Here is a 16,208-nt window from a genome sequence, read left to right on the forward strand (position 1 = left end):
CATCACACTTAGCAGGAAGTCCTTTTTAGGATGTAGGGGGGTTTGTGTTCCTTCCTAAGTGACCGTGTCCTGGAAATGGCGTCAGAGTGACAGTTTTAGACCAGTAGGTCATGGGTACTCATCTGGCCTGTAAGGTTAGTGGGTTACATCATACAGTTATTTTTGAAGCCACAACATGCCAGACCAGCACTCCGTCACAACAAAACCATTTGGGAAAGTTGGCTGAGGGTGTAGATTCCAGGCACCATAGCATGAGATAACTTTCATAGTCCCCCATATAAATCAATCGGTCTATTGTTCAAACATAAACGTCATTATTAGTATCACCAGTATAAATCATACAATAAATCATATATATTTTCGGCTTGGGCTACACCCATTTATCTACACTGAACAAAAATATAAACACAATGTGTAAAGTGTTCGTCCCATGTTTCATGAGCTGAAATAAAAGATCCCCGAAATTTTCCATAAGCTTATTTCCCTCAAATTTTGTGCACAAATGTGTTTACATCCCTATTGGTGAGGTTTTTAAGCTTTGTCAAGATAGTCCATCCACCTGATAGGTATGTCATATCAGGAAGCTGATTAAACAGTGACATTTTAAACAATAAAAGGACACTCTAAAATGTGCAGTTTTGTCACACAACACAATGCCACAGATGTCTCAAGTTTTGAGGGAGTGTGCAATTGGCATGCTGACTGCAGGAACGTCCACCAGAGCTGTTGCCAGATAATTAAATGTTAATTTCTCTACCATAAGCCGACTCCAACGTCGTTTTAGATCATTTGGCAGTACGTCCAACCGGCCTCACAACCGCAGGCCATATGTAACCACGCCAGCCCAGGACCTCTACATCTGGGGGGGTGGGGGGGGTTTGCAGAAGAATATTTCTGTCTGTAATAAAGCCCTTTTGTTGGGAAAACTTATTCTGGTTGGCTGGGCCTTGCTCCCAAGAGGGTGGGCCTATGCCCTCCCAGGCCCATCCATGGCTGTGTGCCTGCCCAGTCATATGAAATCCATAGATTAGGGTCTAATTAATTTATTTCAATTGACCGTTTATATTTTTGTTTAATATAGATAATGCAGTTCGAAGTGCTGAAAACAGGGCACGTGAATTGTCAGATCAAAAAACAAATCAATGTATTCTAACAGTTTATTATCATAAACTACTTATAAAGCCCATTATAAATCAATTTAAGTATACCTTAATGTAAAGTGTTACCTGGATTTACCCAGTCAACATCTACCACCATGTATCTCATTTACTGTACAAATTCAAAACAAAAATACTGTACAAAACAAGTGCTATTGACAAACCAACAGGTGGCATAATCAGGCTTCTTTAGGCCACTCACCAGCACGGTCGTTGAAATATACTGTATTACAGCTCTCTCAAATCAATCAAATATAATTTATCAACGTCAGACCAAAAAAGACAATGCTATGATCATTAATCCTTTTATTGATATCTGTTTGATTTTATCTTATCTTAAAATACACAGATATATATTTTTTTTAACAGTTTCTTAAATTCAACAAAAACAAATACAAACTCCACAAACATTCTGTAACATACATTATTTTGGAACTGAAAAAGCACAAACATACTAATCTAGTAAAATACCTCTTTTGTTAATAAACCAAAGAGTTGGTGCATTGCTTTCTTCATTGCAGATGTGGAGGGAGAGGATAACATGGGAACAGTACAGTGCCTTCGGAAAGTATTCAGACCCCTTGACTAGTTCCACTTTTTTTAGGTTACAGCCTTATTCTAAAATTACATTGTTTCCCCCCTCAAATCTACTCACAATACCCCATAAAAACAAAGCAAAAAAGTTTATTTAAAAACTTATTTTGTGCTAATTTATAAAAAATAAAAAACTGAAATATCACATTTACATAAGTATTCAGACCCTTTACTCAGTACTTTGTTGAAGCACCTTTGACAGCGATTACAACACTGAGTCTTCTTGGCTATGACGCTACAAGCTTGGCACACCTGTATTTGGAGAGCTTCTCCCATTCTTCTCAACAGATCCTCTCAAGCTCTGTCAGGTTGGATGGGGAGTGTTGCTGCACAGCTATTTTCAGGTCTCTCCAGAGATGTTCGATCGGGTTCAAATCCGGGTTCTGGCTGGGCCACTCAAGGCCATTCAGAGACTTGTCCCGAAGCCACTGTAGCCTGCATCGTCTTGGCTGTGTGCATAGGGTTGTTGTCCTGTTGGAAGGTGAACCAGTGACCTAAGTGTCAGTGACCTGAGGGTTCTTGGTTACCTCCCTGACCAAGGCCCTTCTCCCCCGATCGCGCAGTTTGGCCTGGCGTTCAGTTCTAGGAAGAGTCTTGGTGGTTCTAAACTTCTTCCATTTAAGAATGATAGAAGTCAGTGTTCTTGGGGACCTTCAATGCTGCAGACATTTTTTGGTACCCTTCTCCAGATCTGTGCCTTGACACAATCCTGTCTCTGAGCTCTACGGACAGTTTCTTCGACGTCATTGCTTGGTTTTTGCCCTGACAACTGTGGGACCTTATATTGACAGGTGTGTGCCTTTCTAAATCATGTCCAATCAATTGAATTTACCACAGGAGGACTCCAATCAAGTTGTTGAAACATCAAGGATGATCAATGTTAAACAGGATGCACCTGAGCTCAATTTCGAGTCTCATAGCACAGGGTCTGAATACTTATGTAAGTAAGGTATTTCTGTTTTTCCTTTGTCATTATGGGGTATTGTGTGAGGAATTTTATTTATTTAATCAATTTTAGAATAAGGCTGTAACATAACAAATTGTAGAAAAAGTCAAGGAGTCTGAATACTTTCCAAAGGCACTGTATGTACATTCATGTCACACTTCCTTGTCTCATGGAGACATCTGTGATGGTATTCTACACGTGAGATATATCTACATGCGATGTGCATGTTTAATGAACATTACAAACCAAGGAGTTAGTTTTGGCAACAAATTCATGAGGAAATGTATATATAAAAAAAAAGTAAGGCAACAGGTAAATATTTCATTCAAAGGCTTCATATTATGTTTTGAGTCTGTCAGTTTACAGAAATAAACTTAAAGTAAGCTGTACTATATGACAGACAGTGACGGTCCCTGATGTAGAGGGAGCATGAGTCCATAGAACTAAACCCAACTTCAGAAAGACAATCGGCTGCCAATGATCAGAATAAAGACGTGTCGGGTATTCAAACAGTACAATGCCACCACGCATGTGAAAATTAATTCAAAAGACTGGCATAACATTAATAATAACAGCATGGTGCACACATTTGTGCAACTAGTGTCAAAGTGCCACTCATTCCTAGATCAGGGTTAACATGGGATTAGAGTTAAAGAAATGTATTCTGGGCAGAGGGACGACCACAGATCGTTGTCGACAGACAGGCATAGATGACATCGTTAGTAGTCTGCATGAATGAGGAAAGGAATCTATTATATTTAGTACCAATAAACTACAGAACTTCAAAATACAGTTGCAATTCTCAGTGCAGTCATTTGGGGGTACTCAACTGCAGGTCAAAAATTAACATGGAGCTAGGGAGCCGACAGACAAGATGGCCAATGTTCAGAACGACAGATCGTTAGAAATCAAGGGGTGACAGTGAAGCCTCAAACTGAATGTGATTTGACATGATACACTCATGCAGGCAACAACAGTCCGTTGTTTAGGACCGCAGAGCACGCATCTAATGCCATCTTAATCCAATCAGTCACTGTCTGTTTGATTGCCTGCCTGCCCCCCCCGCCCCCCCCAAAAAATAGGCCATGCCAGACAAAACAGTTACGTTTGTCTAGTCTGAGCTCTCTTTAAACAGAAACTATTTAGCCCCTCTGGCTAACCAAACAGGTGTTCAGTTACAGGTGCTCTGATGTATGTAAGCACCAAATCAGATGACATCTGCTGATAAAGGTTCTCTCAGAGATGTACAAATCACTGCAACTTGGTCTCGACTTCAAATTATGTTGATATTTTGGTGTACCTCTTATGCAAAACAGTAACAGTGACACAGTGTAGGGCCTGGAGGATGACTGCTTAAAAAAAACTAAAAAACATGAATGAAACGTTATGTGGATTGCAGAAAAAACGAAACAAGTGACTGTTCGAGAGTGTGAGTGAATTTGTATGTGTCCATTTTAGTGTTTGCATCATGGTGGCGAATGGCTCATTTCTGTAAATATCTTCAATACAAACAGTTGTCGCTCCAAAAACTGCCGGCTTGTTTTCTCTTTTCTTTTAAACCTATGCACACACATACATATATATTCATATATAATATAGATCTCTCCTTTGGATGTATCAGTAGGTCTACTGCTCTGCGGCCTTGCCACCGGCACCTTTGAATTTGACCACCATGACGGTTATGTTGTCCGGGCACCCGCGGTAGAAAGACTGCAGGACGATGCTCTTGGCGCCAAAGTGGGGTTCGTCGAGGCGTTCTTTGATGAAGCGTACGGCCTCCTCGTTGCTGAACGCGTCCCACAGCCCGTCCGACGCCAGGATCATAAACTCTGGCTGCAGCTTATCTAGGTCAAAGGTCATGATGTCGGGGTTGGGGATGACAACATTCAGGTTCTTCAGAGGGTAGTCGCCCAGCGAGCGAGACATGGCCAGGATGCCCTGAACACGCCACGAACCGTTGAAACTGATGAAGCCACCTGGAGGGGGGAGGATGGGGAGAGAGAGGGAAAACAGAGAGAAGAAACCAATGGCTTTTAGTTACAGCAGATGAAGAGATAAAACAAAAGTTTTGTGTTCCTAAGACCATGGGCAAATCCATGAATCTTTATCAACTACAGTATGAAGCCATTCAAGTGAAGGGGGGGAATAAATGGATCAGCGCACAAAATGCATTTTCTTTGGTTTAACATCTTTTCACTGACACAATGGTTTATATTGGACACAGTTCACATACAGTACTGAAGTTCAAAGGTAAAGCAGAAAAAGAAACAGTATACACATGAGGACTGCGCCGCCCTGCCTGTGTGTGTCTCTGTGTGTTCGCATTCTCTCCCACTGCCAGAGCACCGAGCCAGGTTACTAGAGAATTACCCATGAAGAGGAATCAGAGTAACACACTGGATAAAAGGCTTTACTTGGAAGCCATACTCAACGGGAGGTAAACACAGGGTTACCCTTAACTTGAACCCTGCATCATAATAGCTATATAAAAACAGTCAGAATATTTTATTTAACCTTTATTTAACTAGGCAAGTCAGTTAAGAATAAATTCTTATTTACACTGACAGCCTAACCCAGCCAACACTGGGTCAATTGTGCGCCGCCCTATGGGACTCCCAATCACAACTGGTTGTGATACAGCCTGGAATCGAACCAGGGTCTATAATGATGCCTCCAGCACTGAGATGCAGTGCCTTAGACCGCTGCGGCACATGGGAGACCCAAGTAATAATAATGACAGAACAGATGTTGTAAACAGTCATGGAAGCTGGTGTGAACTTATGACCACTGACTTTACACTTACTTACACAGTTACTTAGGTCAGTTTCTGGAAACTGCTAGCCAACTAGCTTACCCAGTTTGTGGGTCCTTCGCTGTCATGACTTATTTGCAGCTCCACTACCCACAGCAACCTGTAGATGGCGATGGTGAGCTATGGACAGCCACAAATTACAATAGTGTGTCCTACTTGATTTGTTACTCATTTGACTAAAGGCTCAATTCCATCAAAATCACTTTCACATGAAGGAGAATATGCAACAGTATAAAATTATAATTACATCACAGGCCAATGGGCTCTGTAGACGTTTTTGGGGTTCTCTTGAGGAGTGCATTCCATTCCTCACTGGCCCCCCCCTGATCTATACTGCTGAAAAAAATAACACATCCTAGATCTGAATGAATGATATAATCTTATTAAATACTTTTTTCTTTACATAGTTGAATGTGCTGACAAAATCACACAAAAATAAATCAATGGAAATCCAATTTATCAACCCTTGGAGGTCTGGATTTGGAGTCACACTCAAAATCTAAGTGGAAAACCACACTACGGGCTGATCCAACTTTGATGTAATGTCCTTAAAACAAGTCAAAATGAGGCTCAGTAGTGTGTGTGGCCTCCACGTGCCTGTATAACCTCCCTACAACGCCTGGGCATGCTCCTGATGAGGTGGCGGATGGTCTCCTGAGGGATCTCCTCCCAGACCTGGACTAAAGCATCCGCCAACTTCTGGACAGTCTGTGGTGCAACGTGGCATTGGTGGATGGAGCGAGACATGATGTCCCAGATGTGCTCAATTGGATTCAGGTCTGGGGAACGGGCGGACCAGTCCATAGCATCAATGCCTTCCTCTTGCAGGAACTGCTGACACACTCCAGCCACATGAGGTCTAGCATTGACTTGCATTAGGAGGAACCCAGGGCCAACCGCACCAGCATGTGGTTTCACAAGGGGTCTAAGGATCTCATCTCGGTACCTAATGGCAGTCAGGCTACCTCTGGCGAGCACATGGAGGGCTGTGCGGCCCCCCAAAGAAATGCCACCCCACACCATGACTGACCCACCGCCAAACCGGTCATGCTGGAGGATGTTGCAGGCAGCAGAACGTTCTCCACGGCGTCTCCAGACTCTGTCACGTCTGTCACGTGCTCAGTGTGAACCTGCTTTCATCTGTGAAGAGCACAGGGCGCCAGTGGCGAATTTGCCAATCTTGGTGTTCTCTGGCAAATGCCAAACGTCCTGCACGGTGTTGGGCTGTAAGCACAACCCCCACCTGTGGACGTCGGGCCCTCATACCACCCTCATGGAGTCTGTTTCTGACCGTTTGAGCAGACACATGCACATTTGTGGCCTGCTGGAGGTCATTTTGCAGGGCTCTGGCAGTGCTCCTCCTGCTCCTCTTTGTACAAAGGCGGAGGTAGCGGTCCTGCTGCTGGGTTGTTGCCCTCCTACGGCCTCCTCCACGTCTCCTGATGTACTGGCCTGTCTCCTGGTAGCACCTCCATGCTCTGGACACTACGCTGACAGACACAGCAAACCTTCTTGCCACAGCTCGCATTGATGTGCCATCCTGGATGAGCTGCACTACCTTAGCCACTTGTGTGGGTTGTGGACGCCATCTCATGCTACCACTAGAGTGAAAGCACCGCCAGCATTCAAAAGTGACCAAAACATCAGCCAGGAAGCATAGGAACTGAGAAGTGGTCTGTGGTCCCCACCTGCAGAACCACTCCTTTATTGGGGGTGTCTTGCTAATTGCCTATAATTTCCACCTGTTGTCTATTCCATTTGCACAACAGCATGTGAAATTTATTGTCAATCAGTGTTGCTTCCTAAGTGGACAGTTTGATTTCACAGAAGTGTGATTGACTTGGAGTTACATTGTGTTGTTTAAGTGTTCCCTTTATTTTTTTGAGCAGTGTATATAAAGCTATGATGTCATCAAGGAAATGTTAAGATAATAATCAGAGATCAGGGTCATGGGAGTAGTCATGGATACTGCTCCTGAGATAGATATATATATATATTTTTAATCTTCATTTGGCAGAGGCATGGTTTACCCCTCAGTATAGCTACAATATAACAGCTGAACCAGGGATAGTTATGTGGTTTCATCTACAGTTGAAGTCAGAAGTTTACATACACTTAGGTTGGCGTCATTAAAACTCGTTTTTCAAACACTCCACAAATGTCTTGTTAATAAACTATAGTTTTGGCAAGTCGGTTAGGACATCTACTTTGTGCATGACACAAGTAAATTTTCCAACAATTGTTTGCAGACAGATTATTTCACTTATAATTCACTGTATCATTTACATTTACATTTTTGTCATTAGGAGACGCTCTTATCCAGAGCGACTTACAGTAGTGAATGCATACATTTCATGTATTTAAAAAAATAATAATTGTACTGGCCCCCCGTGGGAATCGAACCCACAACCCTGGCGTTGCACACACCATGTTGGCGTTGCAAACACAATGCTCTACCAACTGAGCCACAGGGAAGCCATCACAATTCCAATGGGTCAGAAGTTCACATACACTAAGTTGATTGTGCCTTTAAACAGCTTGGAAAATTCCAGAAAATGATGTCATGGCTTCAGAAGCTTCTGATAGGCTAATTGACATCATTTGAGTCAACTGGAGGTGTACCTGTGGATGTATTTCAAGGCCTACCTTCAAACTCACTGCCTCTTTGCTTGACATCATGGGAAAATCAGCAGAAATCAGCCAAGACCTCAGAAAAATAATTGTAGACCTCCACAAGTCTGGTTCATCTTTGGGCGCAATTTCCAAATGCCTGAAGGTACTATGTTCATCTGTACAAAACAATAGTACGCAAGTATAAACACCATGGGTTTGCAGTTGCACATGGGGGCAAAAATCATACTTTTTGGAGAAATGTCCTCTGGTCTCATAAAACAAAAATAGAACTGTTTGGCCATATTGACCATCGTTATGTTTGGAGGAAAAAGGGGGATGCTTGCAAGCTGAAGAACACCATCCCAACCGTGAAGCACGGGGGTGGCAGCATCATGTTGTGGGGGTGCTTTTCTGCAGGAGAAACTGGTGCACTTCAAAATAGATGCTATCATGAGGATGGAAAATGATGTGGATATATTGAAACAACATCTCAAGACATCAGTCAGGAAGTTAAAGCTTGGTCGCAAATGGGTCTTCCAAATGGACAATGACCCCAAGCATACTTCCAAAGTTGTGGCAAAATGGCTTAAGGACAACAAAGTCAAGGTCTTAGAGAGGCCATCACAAAGCCCTGACCTCAATCCTATAGAAAATGCGTGTGCGAGCAAGGAGGCCTACAAACCTGACTCAGTTACACCAGCTCTGTCAGGAGGAATGGGCCAAAATTCACCCAACTTATTGTGGGAAGCTTGTGGAAGGCCATCTAAAACATTTGACCCAAGTTAAACAATTTAAAAGGCAATGCTACCAAATACTAATTGAGTGCATGTAAACTTCTGACCCACTGGGAATGTGATAAAAGAAGTGAAAGCTTAAACAAATAATTCTCTCTACTATTATTCTGACATTTCACATTCTTAAAATGAAGTGGTGATCCTAACTGACCTAAGACAGGGATTTCTTACTAGGATTAAATGTCAGGAATTGTGAAAAACTGAGTTTAAATGTATTTGGCTAAGGCTTATGTAAACTTGCGACTTCAACTGTATAATGTTTAAGATCAGGACTAGTGGTGGAGAGAACTTATCCTAAACCAATTATTAAGGCATGTCCTTTTGCTCACCAGCCTTCTTGATCCTCTTGCGTTCTTTGAGCTGGTAGGGCTTGTGATCATGGGACAGGGCGATGGCATTGCCATCTTTGTCACAGAGCACTCCGCGCGAGTCGCCAACGTTCGCCACCGTCAACACTTTATCAGACAGCAGGGCCACCAGACATGTGCTACCTGAGAGAGGGAGGACGGGGAGGAGAAAGATGAATAGAACCATATTACTCTTGAATAGAACTTGAACATCCTATTGCCAAAGTCACTGTATAGCAGGGGAGGTAGTTCCTCTCTAATCAGTGACTTTAGTTCAACAATCAAATACAAGGGAGCAGCGAAAACTCGCAGACACTCAGCCCTCCGTGGAATGACTTTGACACATGCGCTATAGCGTGCGCTTGCACAAACAAACCCTCTCCAACAATAGACAGCCACAGCCCTTTGAAAACAGCACTTCAAAAGTTGTCCTCTTTGGGTTGTTTTCTTCTCCCTTTCCCTTCTTTGTTTGGTTTCCCAGTCTCTGGGCTGAGACTGAAGCCCATTATCTGAGATCCAAAGCCCTGCAGTGAGAACATACCAGTCTGTTTGACCATCTGTCTGTTTGCACACCACACAACCCAGAACAGGGCATAGGGGTGATGGGGACATCTGACTGGACCACCCCAAGGAGGAGAGAGGCTTTGGGACTGGCAGGGAGAGGGAGTGAGGGGAGGTCCATTTCATTGAATGAACCTGCCTTCAGTTTCTACCCTGCGCCTACATTACATGTCTACACTTGTGATGTGATTGTGATTTTCCATTGCAGGAATTGGGTTATACTCTGCTGTTTCAGGGCTTAGTGAGGAAATTAAACAGGTCCAGCTCCCTGGTGATGTGTTCTTTCCATTCGCTTCAATCATTTAGAGGCAAAGACGCACCGAGCCGCCTGAAGCTGATCAAGAAATAATGTAGGAAGAGAGAAAAATGGGGGGAGTGAGAGATGCAGAGCACGAGATGGTGAATAAAAGGGGAAAGAGGAGGAGAGAAGTCGAGGGCGAGTGAAGGGAAAATGAGATTACTTCTCAGCAGGACAGTGATTTTATTATTCCCATTTATAGCTTTGGATGAGGGAAAAATAACAAAGCAAACAGAAAACGGAGCCAGAATGAGAGAGGCAAGAGGAGAGAAAGAGAGGATGGTGCAGACAGAGGGAAAGCGGGGGTAGAGAGAAAGTGGAAACAAAAAGGGAAGATGGGAGATAGGAGAGTGAACACAAAAGTTAGAATGGCTCTCTTTTCATCTCTCTGTGTGTCTAATCCTCTCCTGCTCCGGTCTACAACTGGCACCTCTCTGTGCCATGCCGTCCAGCTAATTATTTTTTATCGGGTTCCCGTTGTGATGGAGAAAATGGGCTGCACTGCCCTGCAAGCGCACCCTTCCCCAATAAGTTTCACCGAGCCGCACACACACATACCTCTCCTTCTCCAATTAAACCATCATCCTAGCACACACATACCACTATCTGATTAGCTCAACTTTACCCTGCGCACATCCACAAATCCAATTAAACCTAGCATACCTACATAGACTGACTTCTCCAAATTAGCCTAGCATACCTGAGGTAGTTCACTCCTTCAATTAGCCAAGGATACCTACAGATTGACTTCTCCAATTAGCCTAGCATATCTACGTTAGTTCACGTTTTCAATTAACGTAACATACTGTACCTAGGCTAACTCTCTTCTTCAATTAGCTAGGCTCTACCCTGTTCCGCTCTCTTTTTTCTGAGCATTAGGCATGGCCTGGGCACGTCAAATTCTACAATTAGTCATGTGAGCACACTAAAGTCCATGCCATTGTCTACCCGCTTTCTAAAATAAAAACATCTACTATCCAGTCCAAAAGAAATGGCTTCCCCATACATCCTATGCTGGTCTAGATATCAGCTTTTCCCTATTAACCCCAGGTCCTGACTATAAAAAGATTAGTTGTCCTCTTAGACATACCAGGCCAAAGAAATGTTAAATAACTCACTGTAATAAAAGACGGTTTGAATAGACTTAGCTCTTGGCCATTTCATCAGAGGCCTCTGTCTCACTTCATTCTCTTTTTCCATCTATTGTTCCCAGATAAACAATGGATGGACGGATGAAAGGAGCGAGGGATACATCTGATAGGAGGTTGTCCTGGGGACTCTGCTCGCCCTGATAACAACAAAAGCTCAAAGCTTTAGTCCCTAAATGATCTACCCGCTCAATCAGATATAAGGACAACAATCAAAAACAATTACCAGTCCAACTGATCCCCCCCCCCGCCCCAAGACTCAGGGAGGCAGTTGGGCAGAAAACTCAGAGCCAATTCAATACATGGCTGACTAATGCTTTGCAACACAAAAGCAGGACTTTTTTTATGTAGCGTAGCTTTATGGTAAGATTATCTTTGGGCTCAATCTTAAATCATTGTTACTGTCGTCCAAACAAAGGGATGAGTGAAATACAGGAGGATAATGAACATAATGGTGCTAGGAGGGACCGGTTGAAACCTCAGTCTGAGAATCAACAGGGCATCTTGCTTTGGAGGGAAAGGAGGGATGGAGGGGTGGGAGAGAGGTAGGGAGAGAAGGAGGGGTGGGAGGGATGGAAGGAGGGGTGGGAGAGGGAGAGAGGAAGGGGTGGGAGAGAGGGATGGAAGAGATGGGAGAGCAGAAGGAAGATGGGGCTTGTGGGTAGGCTAGTTTTGCCTTTTCCACTGGACTGAGTGACACAGATCACACAATAGATTTCTATCAGCAGCTGGGATTTCTGCAGAGAGTAGGAGGTCAAAAGGGAGCAGAGTGGTCCCGTGTGGCTCAGCTGGTAGAGCATGGCGCTTGCAATGCTAAGGTTGTGGGTTTGATTCCCACAGGAGACCAATATGAAAATGTATGCAGTCACTACTGTAAGTGGCTCTGGATAAGAGCGTCTGCTAAATTACTAACAGAGGTAGTGCCTCCACTAAGTGGGCACGTTGTGGGAAGAGTAACCTTGCAGGAGGAGTAACCTAAAAGCCAACTGTCGCGCCCAGACCGGGAGTTAGCTTGTTATGGTCTCGGGTACAGCACTTTTACTATCATGTCACATGACCTCCAGTAGAATGGGACTGACACAGCCTGACAGCTTAAATGGCCTTTTCATACCAGCCACGCATTCAATTACACACTCATCCGAGTCACGAGGTTCTGTGCTGTGAATAAACTACTATAGTGTTCTGTACACTCTATAGGATAATACACTCCATCACTCTCTCTCCCCCAACTCCCACTCAGAATAATAAGTTACATGCAAAGAACTTTATTCCGTAGAACACCCTCTCCCGAATTCTCACTCGTTTGTTCTCTTCCTCTCGGACGCTCGCCCTCTTTCTCCACCTCCCACTCCGAACATTAAGTTATGTCAGGATCCCGAATACCAGGAGAGAGACAGAGACATTCCATGTGCTGCATTCCTGAAATCGCAGTGTGTGAAGCGAGTCTTTACCGCCAGCTTATCATGAATACTTTAGCTCTCTTCCCTACATTCTGAATAAACCATCATTGGATCTGTTGTGACAACTTTGCTCCCCCCCCAGTCCTGTGGGTGCTAAACGAGTATGGGTGGAGGTGAAGATGGATGGCGCTCCATCTCCCTCGCTCTATGAGTTCAGGACTACACGCTTCCCCTTTCAGTATCACCTTCTGTCACCTTTATCATATCACTGTTACCATCCCTATTTTTGTCCCTTGGCTTACTCTCTTCTTGCTCTTTCCCACCTTCACCTCTCTTTCTCTCTGTTCCATACACTGGCCCTTTGTCTCTGTCCAACCCTTTGTTCTCTCTTTTGTCCTCCTTCCCCTTTCTTTCTATTCCCCTTATCATGTAACTCTATACCCTCTCGCCCTATACACAGTGCATTCAGAAGGTATTCAGACCTTTTCACGTCTTCCACATTGTTATGTTACAGCCTTATTCTAAAATGGATTAAATAGTTTGTCCCTCAATCTACACACAATACCCCATAACGAAAAAGCAAAAACAGGTTTAGATTTCTTTGCTAATTTATTACAAATAAAAAAAACTAATCACATTTACATAAGTAACCAGAACCTTTACTCAGTACTTCGTTGAAGGCGATTACAGCCTCGAGTCTTCTTGGACGCTACAAGCTTGGCACACCTGTATTTGGGGAGTTTCTCCCATTCTTCTCTGCAGATCCTGTCAAGCTCTGTCAGGTTGGATGGGGAACGTCACTGCACAGCTATTTTCAGGTCTCTCCAGAGATGTTCAGAGCACTCTGGAGGAGGTTTTCATCAAGGATCTCTGTACTTTGCTCTGTTCATCCTTCCCTCAATCCTGACTAGTCTCCCAGTCCCTGCAAAAAAAGTTTGGTACCCTTCCCCAGATCTGTGCCTCGACACAATCCTGTCTCTGAGCTCTATGGAGAATTCCTTGAACCTCATGGCTTGGTTTTTTCTCTTACATGCACTGTCAACTGTGGGACCTTATATAAAAACAGTTGTGTGTGCCTTTCCAAATCATGTCCAATCAATTGAATTTACCACAGGTGGACTCCAATCAAGTTGTAGAAACATCTCAAGGATGATCAATGGAAACAGGATGCAACTGAGCTCAATTGAGTCTCATAGCAAAGGGTCTACTTATGTAAATAAGGTATGTTTTTTAAATTTGTAATAAATGTGCTAACATTTCTAAAAACCTGATTTAACTTTGTCATTATGGCATATTGTGTGTAGATTGAGGGGGGGGGGGGGGGGGGGGGGGATTTAATCAATTTTAGAATAAGGCTGTAACATAAAATGTGGAAAAAGTGGAGGGGTCTGAATATTTTCCGAATGCTCTGTACAGTGCCTTCAGAAATTATTGACACCCCTTGACTTTTTCCGCATTTTGTTGTGTTACAGCATGAATTTAAAATGGATGAAATTGAGATTGTGTGTCACTGGCCTACACACAATACCCCATAATATCAAAGTGGAAATGTGTTTAGACATTTTCACAAATTATTTAAAAATGAAAAGCCTAAATAAGTACAGGAATACAAATTTGTTTAATTAAGTTGCATGGACTCTGTGAGCAATAATAGTGTTTAATATGATTTTTGATTGACTACCTCATGTCTGTACCCCACACATACAGATAATTGTAAGGTCCCGCAGTTGAGCAGTGAATTACAAACAGATTCAGCAACAAAGATGAGGGAGGTTTTCCAATGCCTCGCAAAGAAGGGCACCTATTGGTAGATATTTAAAAAGCAGAATATCCCTTTGAGCATGGTGAAGTTATTAATTACACTTCGGATGGTGCATCAATACACCCAGTCACTACAAAGATAGAGGCGTCCTTCCTAACTCAGTTGCCGGAGGGGAAGGAAACCTCTCAGGTGATTTCACCATGAGGCCAATGGTGACTTTAAAACAGTGATGGAGTTTAACGGCTGTGATGGATGGAGGATGGATCAACAACATTGTAGTTACTCCACAATACTAAGCTAATTGACAGAGTGAAAAGAAGAAAGCATGTACAGAATAATATTCTAAAACATGCATCTTGTTTGCAAAAACACACTAAAGTAATACTGCAAAAAAAATGTGGCAAAGCAATTCCCTTTTTGTCCTGAATACAACATAATACTGAGTACCACTCCATATTTTCAAGCAGTGGTGGCTGCATCATGTTATCAAATCACATTTTACTTGTTGTATTCGGCGCATGTCACAGGTGTAGAACTTAGTGAAATGCTTACTTACAAGCCCTTAACCAACAATGCAGTTAAGAAAAATAAGTGTTAAAGTATTTATTAAAATAAACTGAAGTAAAATTATTATTATTTTTTTATTTTTTTAAATAACAAAAAATTAAAGAGCAACAATAAAATAACAATAGCGAGGCTATATACAAGGGGTACCGGTACAGAGTCAATGTGCGGGGGCACCGGTTAGTCAAGGTAATATGTACATGTAGGTAGAGGTAAAGTGGCTATGCATAGATAATAAAAGAGAGACTAGCAGCAGCGTAAAATGCAAATAGTCCGGGTAGCCATTTGATTAGCTGTTCAGGAGTCTTATGGCTTGGGGGTAGAAGCTGTTAAGAAGCCTTTTGGACCTAGACTTGGCGCTCCGGTACCACTTGCCGTGCGGTAGCAGAGAGAACAGTCTATGACTAGGGTAGCTGGAGCCTTTGACAATTTTTAGGGCATTCCTCTGACACTGCCTGGTATAGAGGTCCTGGATGGCAGGAAGCTTGGCCCCAGTGATGTACTGGGCCGTACGCACTACCCTATGTAGTGCCTTGCGGTCGGAGGCCAAGCAGTTGCCATACCAGGCGGTGATGCAACCAGTCAGGATGCTCTCAATGGTGCAGCTGTATAACTTTGAGGATCTGAGGACCCATGCCAAATATTTTCAGTCTCCTGAGTGGGAATAGGTTTTGTCGTGCCCAACTGCGTGTTTGGACCACGATAGTTTGTTGGTGACGTTGACACCAAGGAACCTGAAGCTGTTGATGAGAATGGGGGCGTGCTCGGCCCACCTTTTCCTGTAGTCCACGATCATCTCCTGTCGTCTTGATCACATTGAGGGACAGGTTGTTATCCTGATGAGACAGCCTCCTCCCTATAGGCTGCCTCATCATTGTCGGTGATTAGGCCTACCACTGTTGTGTCATTGGCAAACTTAATGATGGTGTTGGAGTCGTGTTTGGCCATGCAGTCATGAGTGAACAGGGAGTACAGGGAGGGGACTGACCACACACCCCTGAGGGGCCCCCCGTGTTGAGGATCAGCGTGGCGGATGTGTTGCTACCTACCCTTACCACCTGGGTACGGCCTGTCAGGAAGTCCAGGATCCAGTTGCAGAGGGAGGTGTTTAGTCCCAGGGTACTTAGCTTAGTGATGAGCTTTGTGGGCACTAGGGTGTTGAATGCTGAGCTGTAGTCAATGAATAGCATTCTCACATAGGTGTTCCTTTTG

The 16,208-nt window shown here is 43.5% G+C and overlaps 1 protein-coding gene across 1 annotated transcript in view; it reads right to left on the bottom strand.

The window, feature by feature from the left end:
* Positions 1-1,446: 1,446 nt before the first annotated feature.
* The window catches only part of LOC106580962 (protein phosphatase 1L), a 40,816-nt gene continuing 26,054 nt past the window's right edge, over positions 1,447-16,208 (bottom strand). The window contains exons 3-4 of the mRNA XM_014162560.3: positions 9,246-9,407; positions 1,447-4,673 (exon numbers count right to left, since the gene is read on the bottom strand). Of these exons, the coding sequence (XP_014018035.1) occupies positions 4,324-4,673; positions 9,246-9,407 (512 nt within the window). The 3' untranslated portion in view covers positions 1,447-4,323. The remainder of the gene's footprint in view (positions 4,674-9,245; positions 9,408-16,208) is intronic.

The sequence above is a fragment of the Salmo salar genome, chromosome 20, assembly GCF_965601325.2.
Source record: "Salmo salar chromosome 20, fSalSal1, whole genome shotgun sequence".
NCBI lineage: Eukaryota > Metazoa > Chordata > Actinopteri > Salmoniformes > Salmonidae > Salmo > Salmo salar.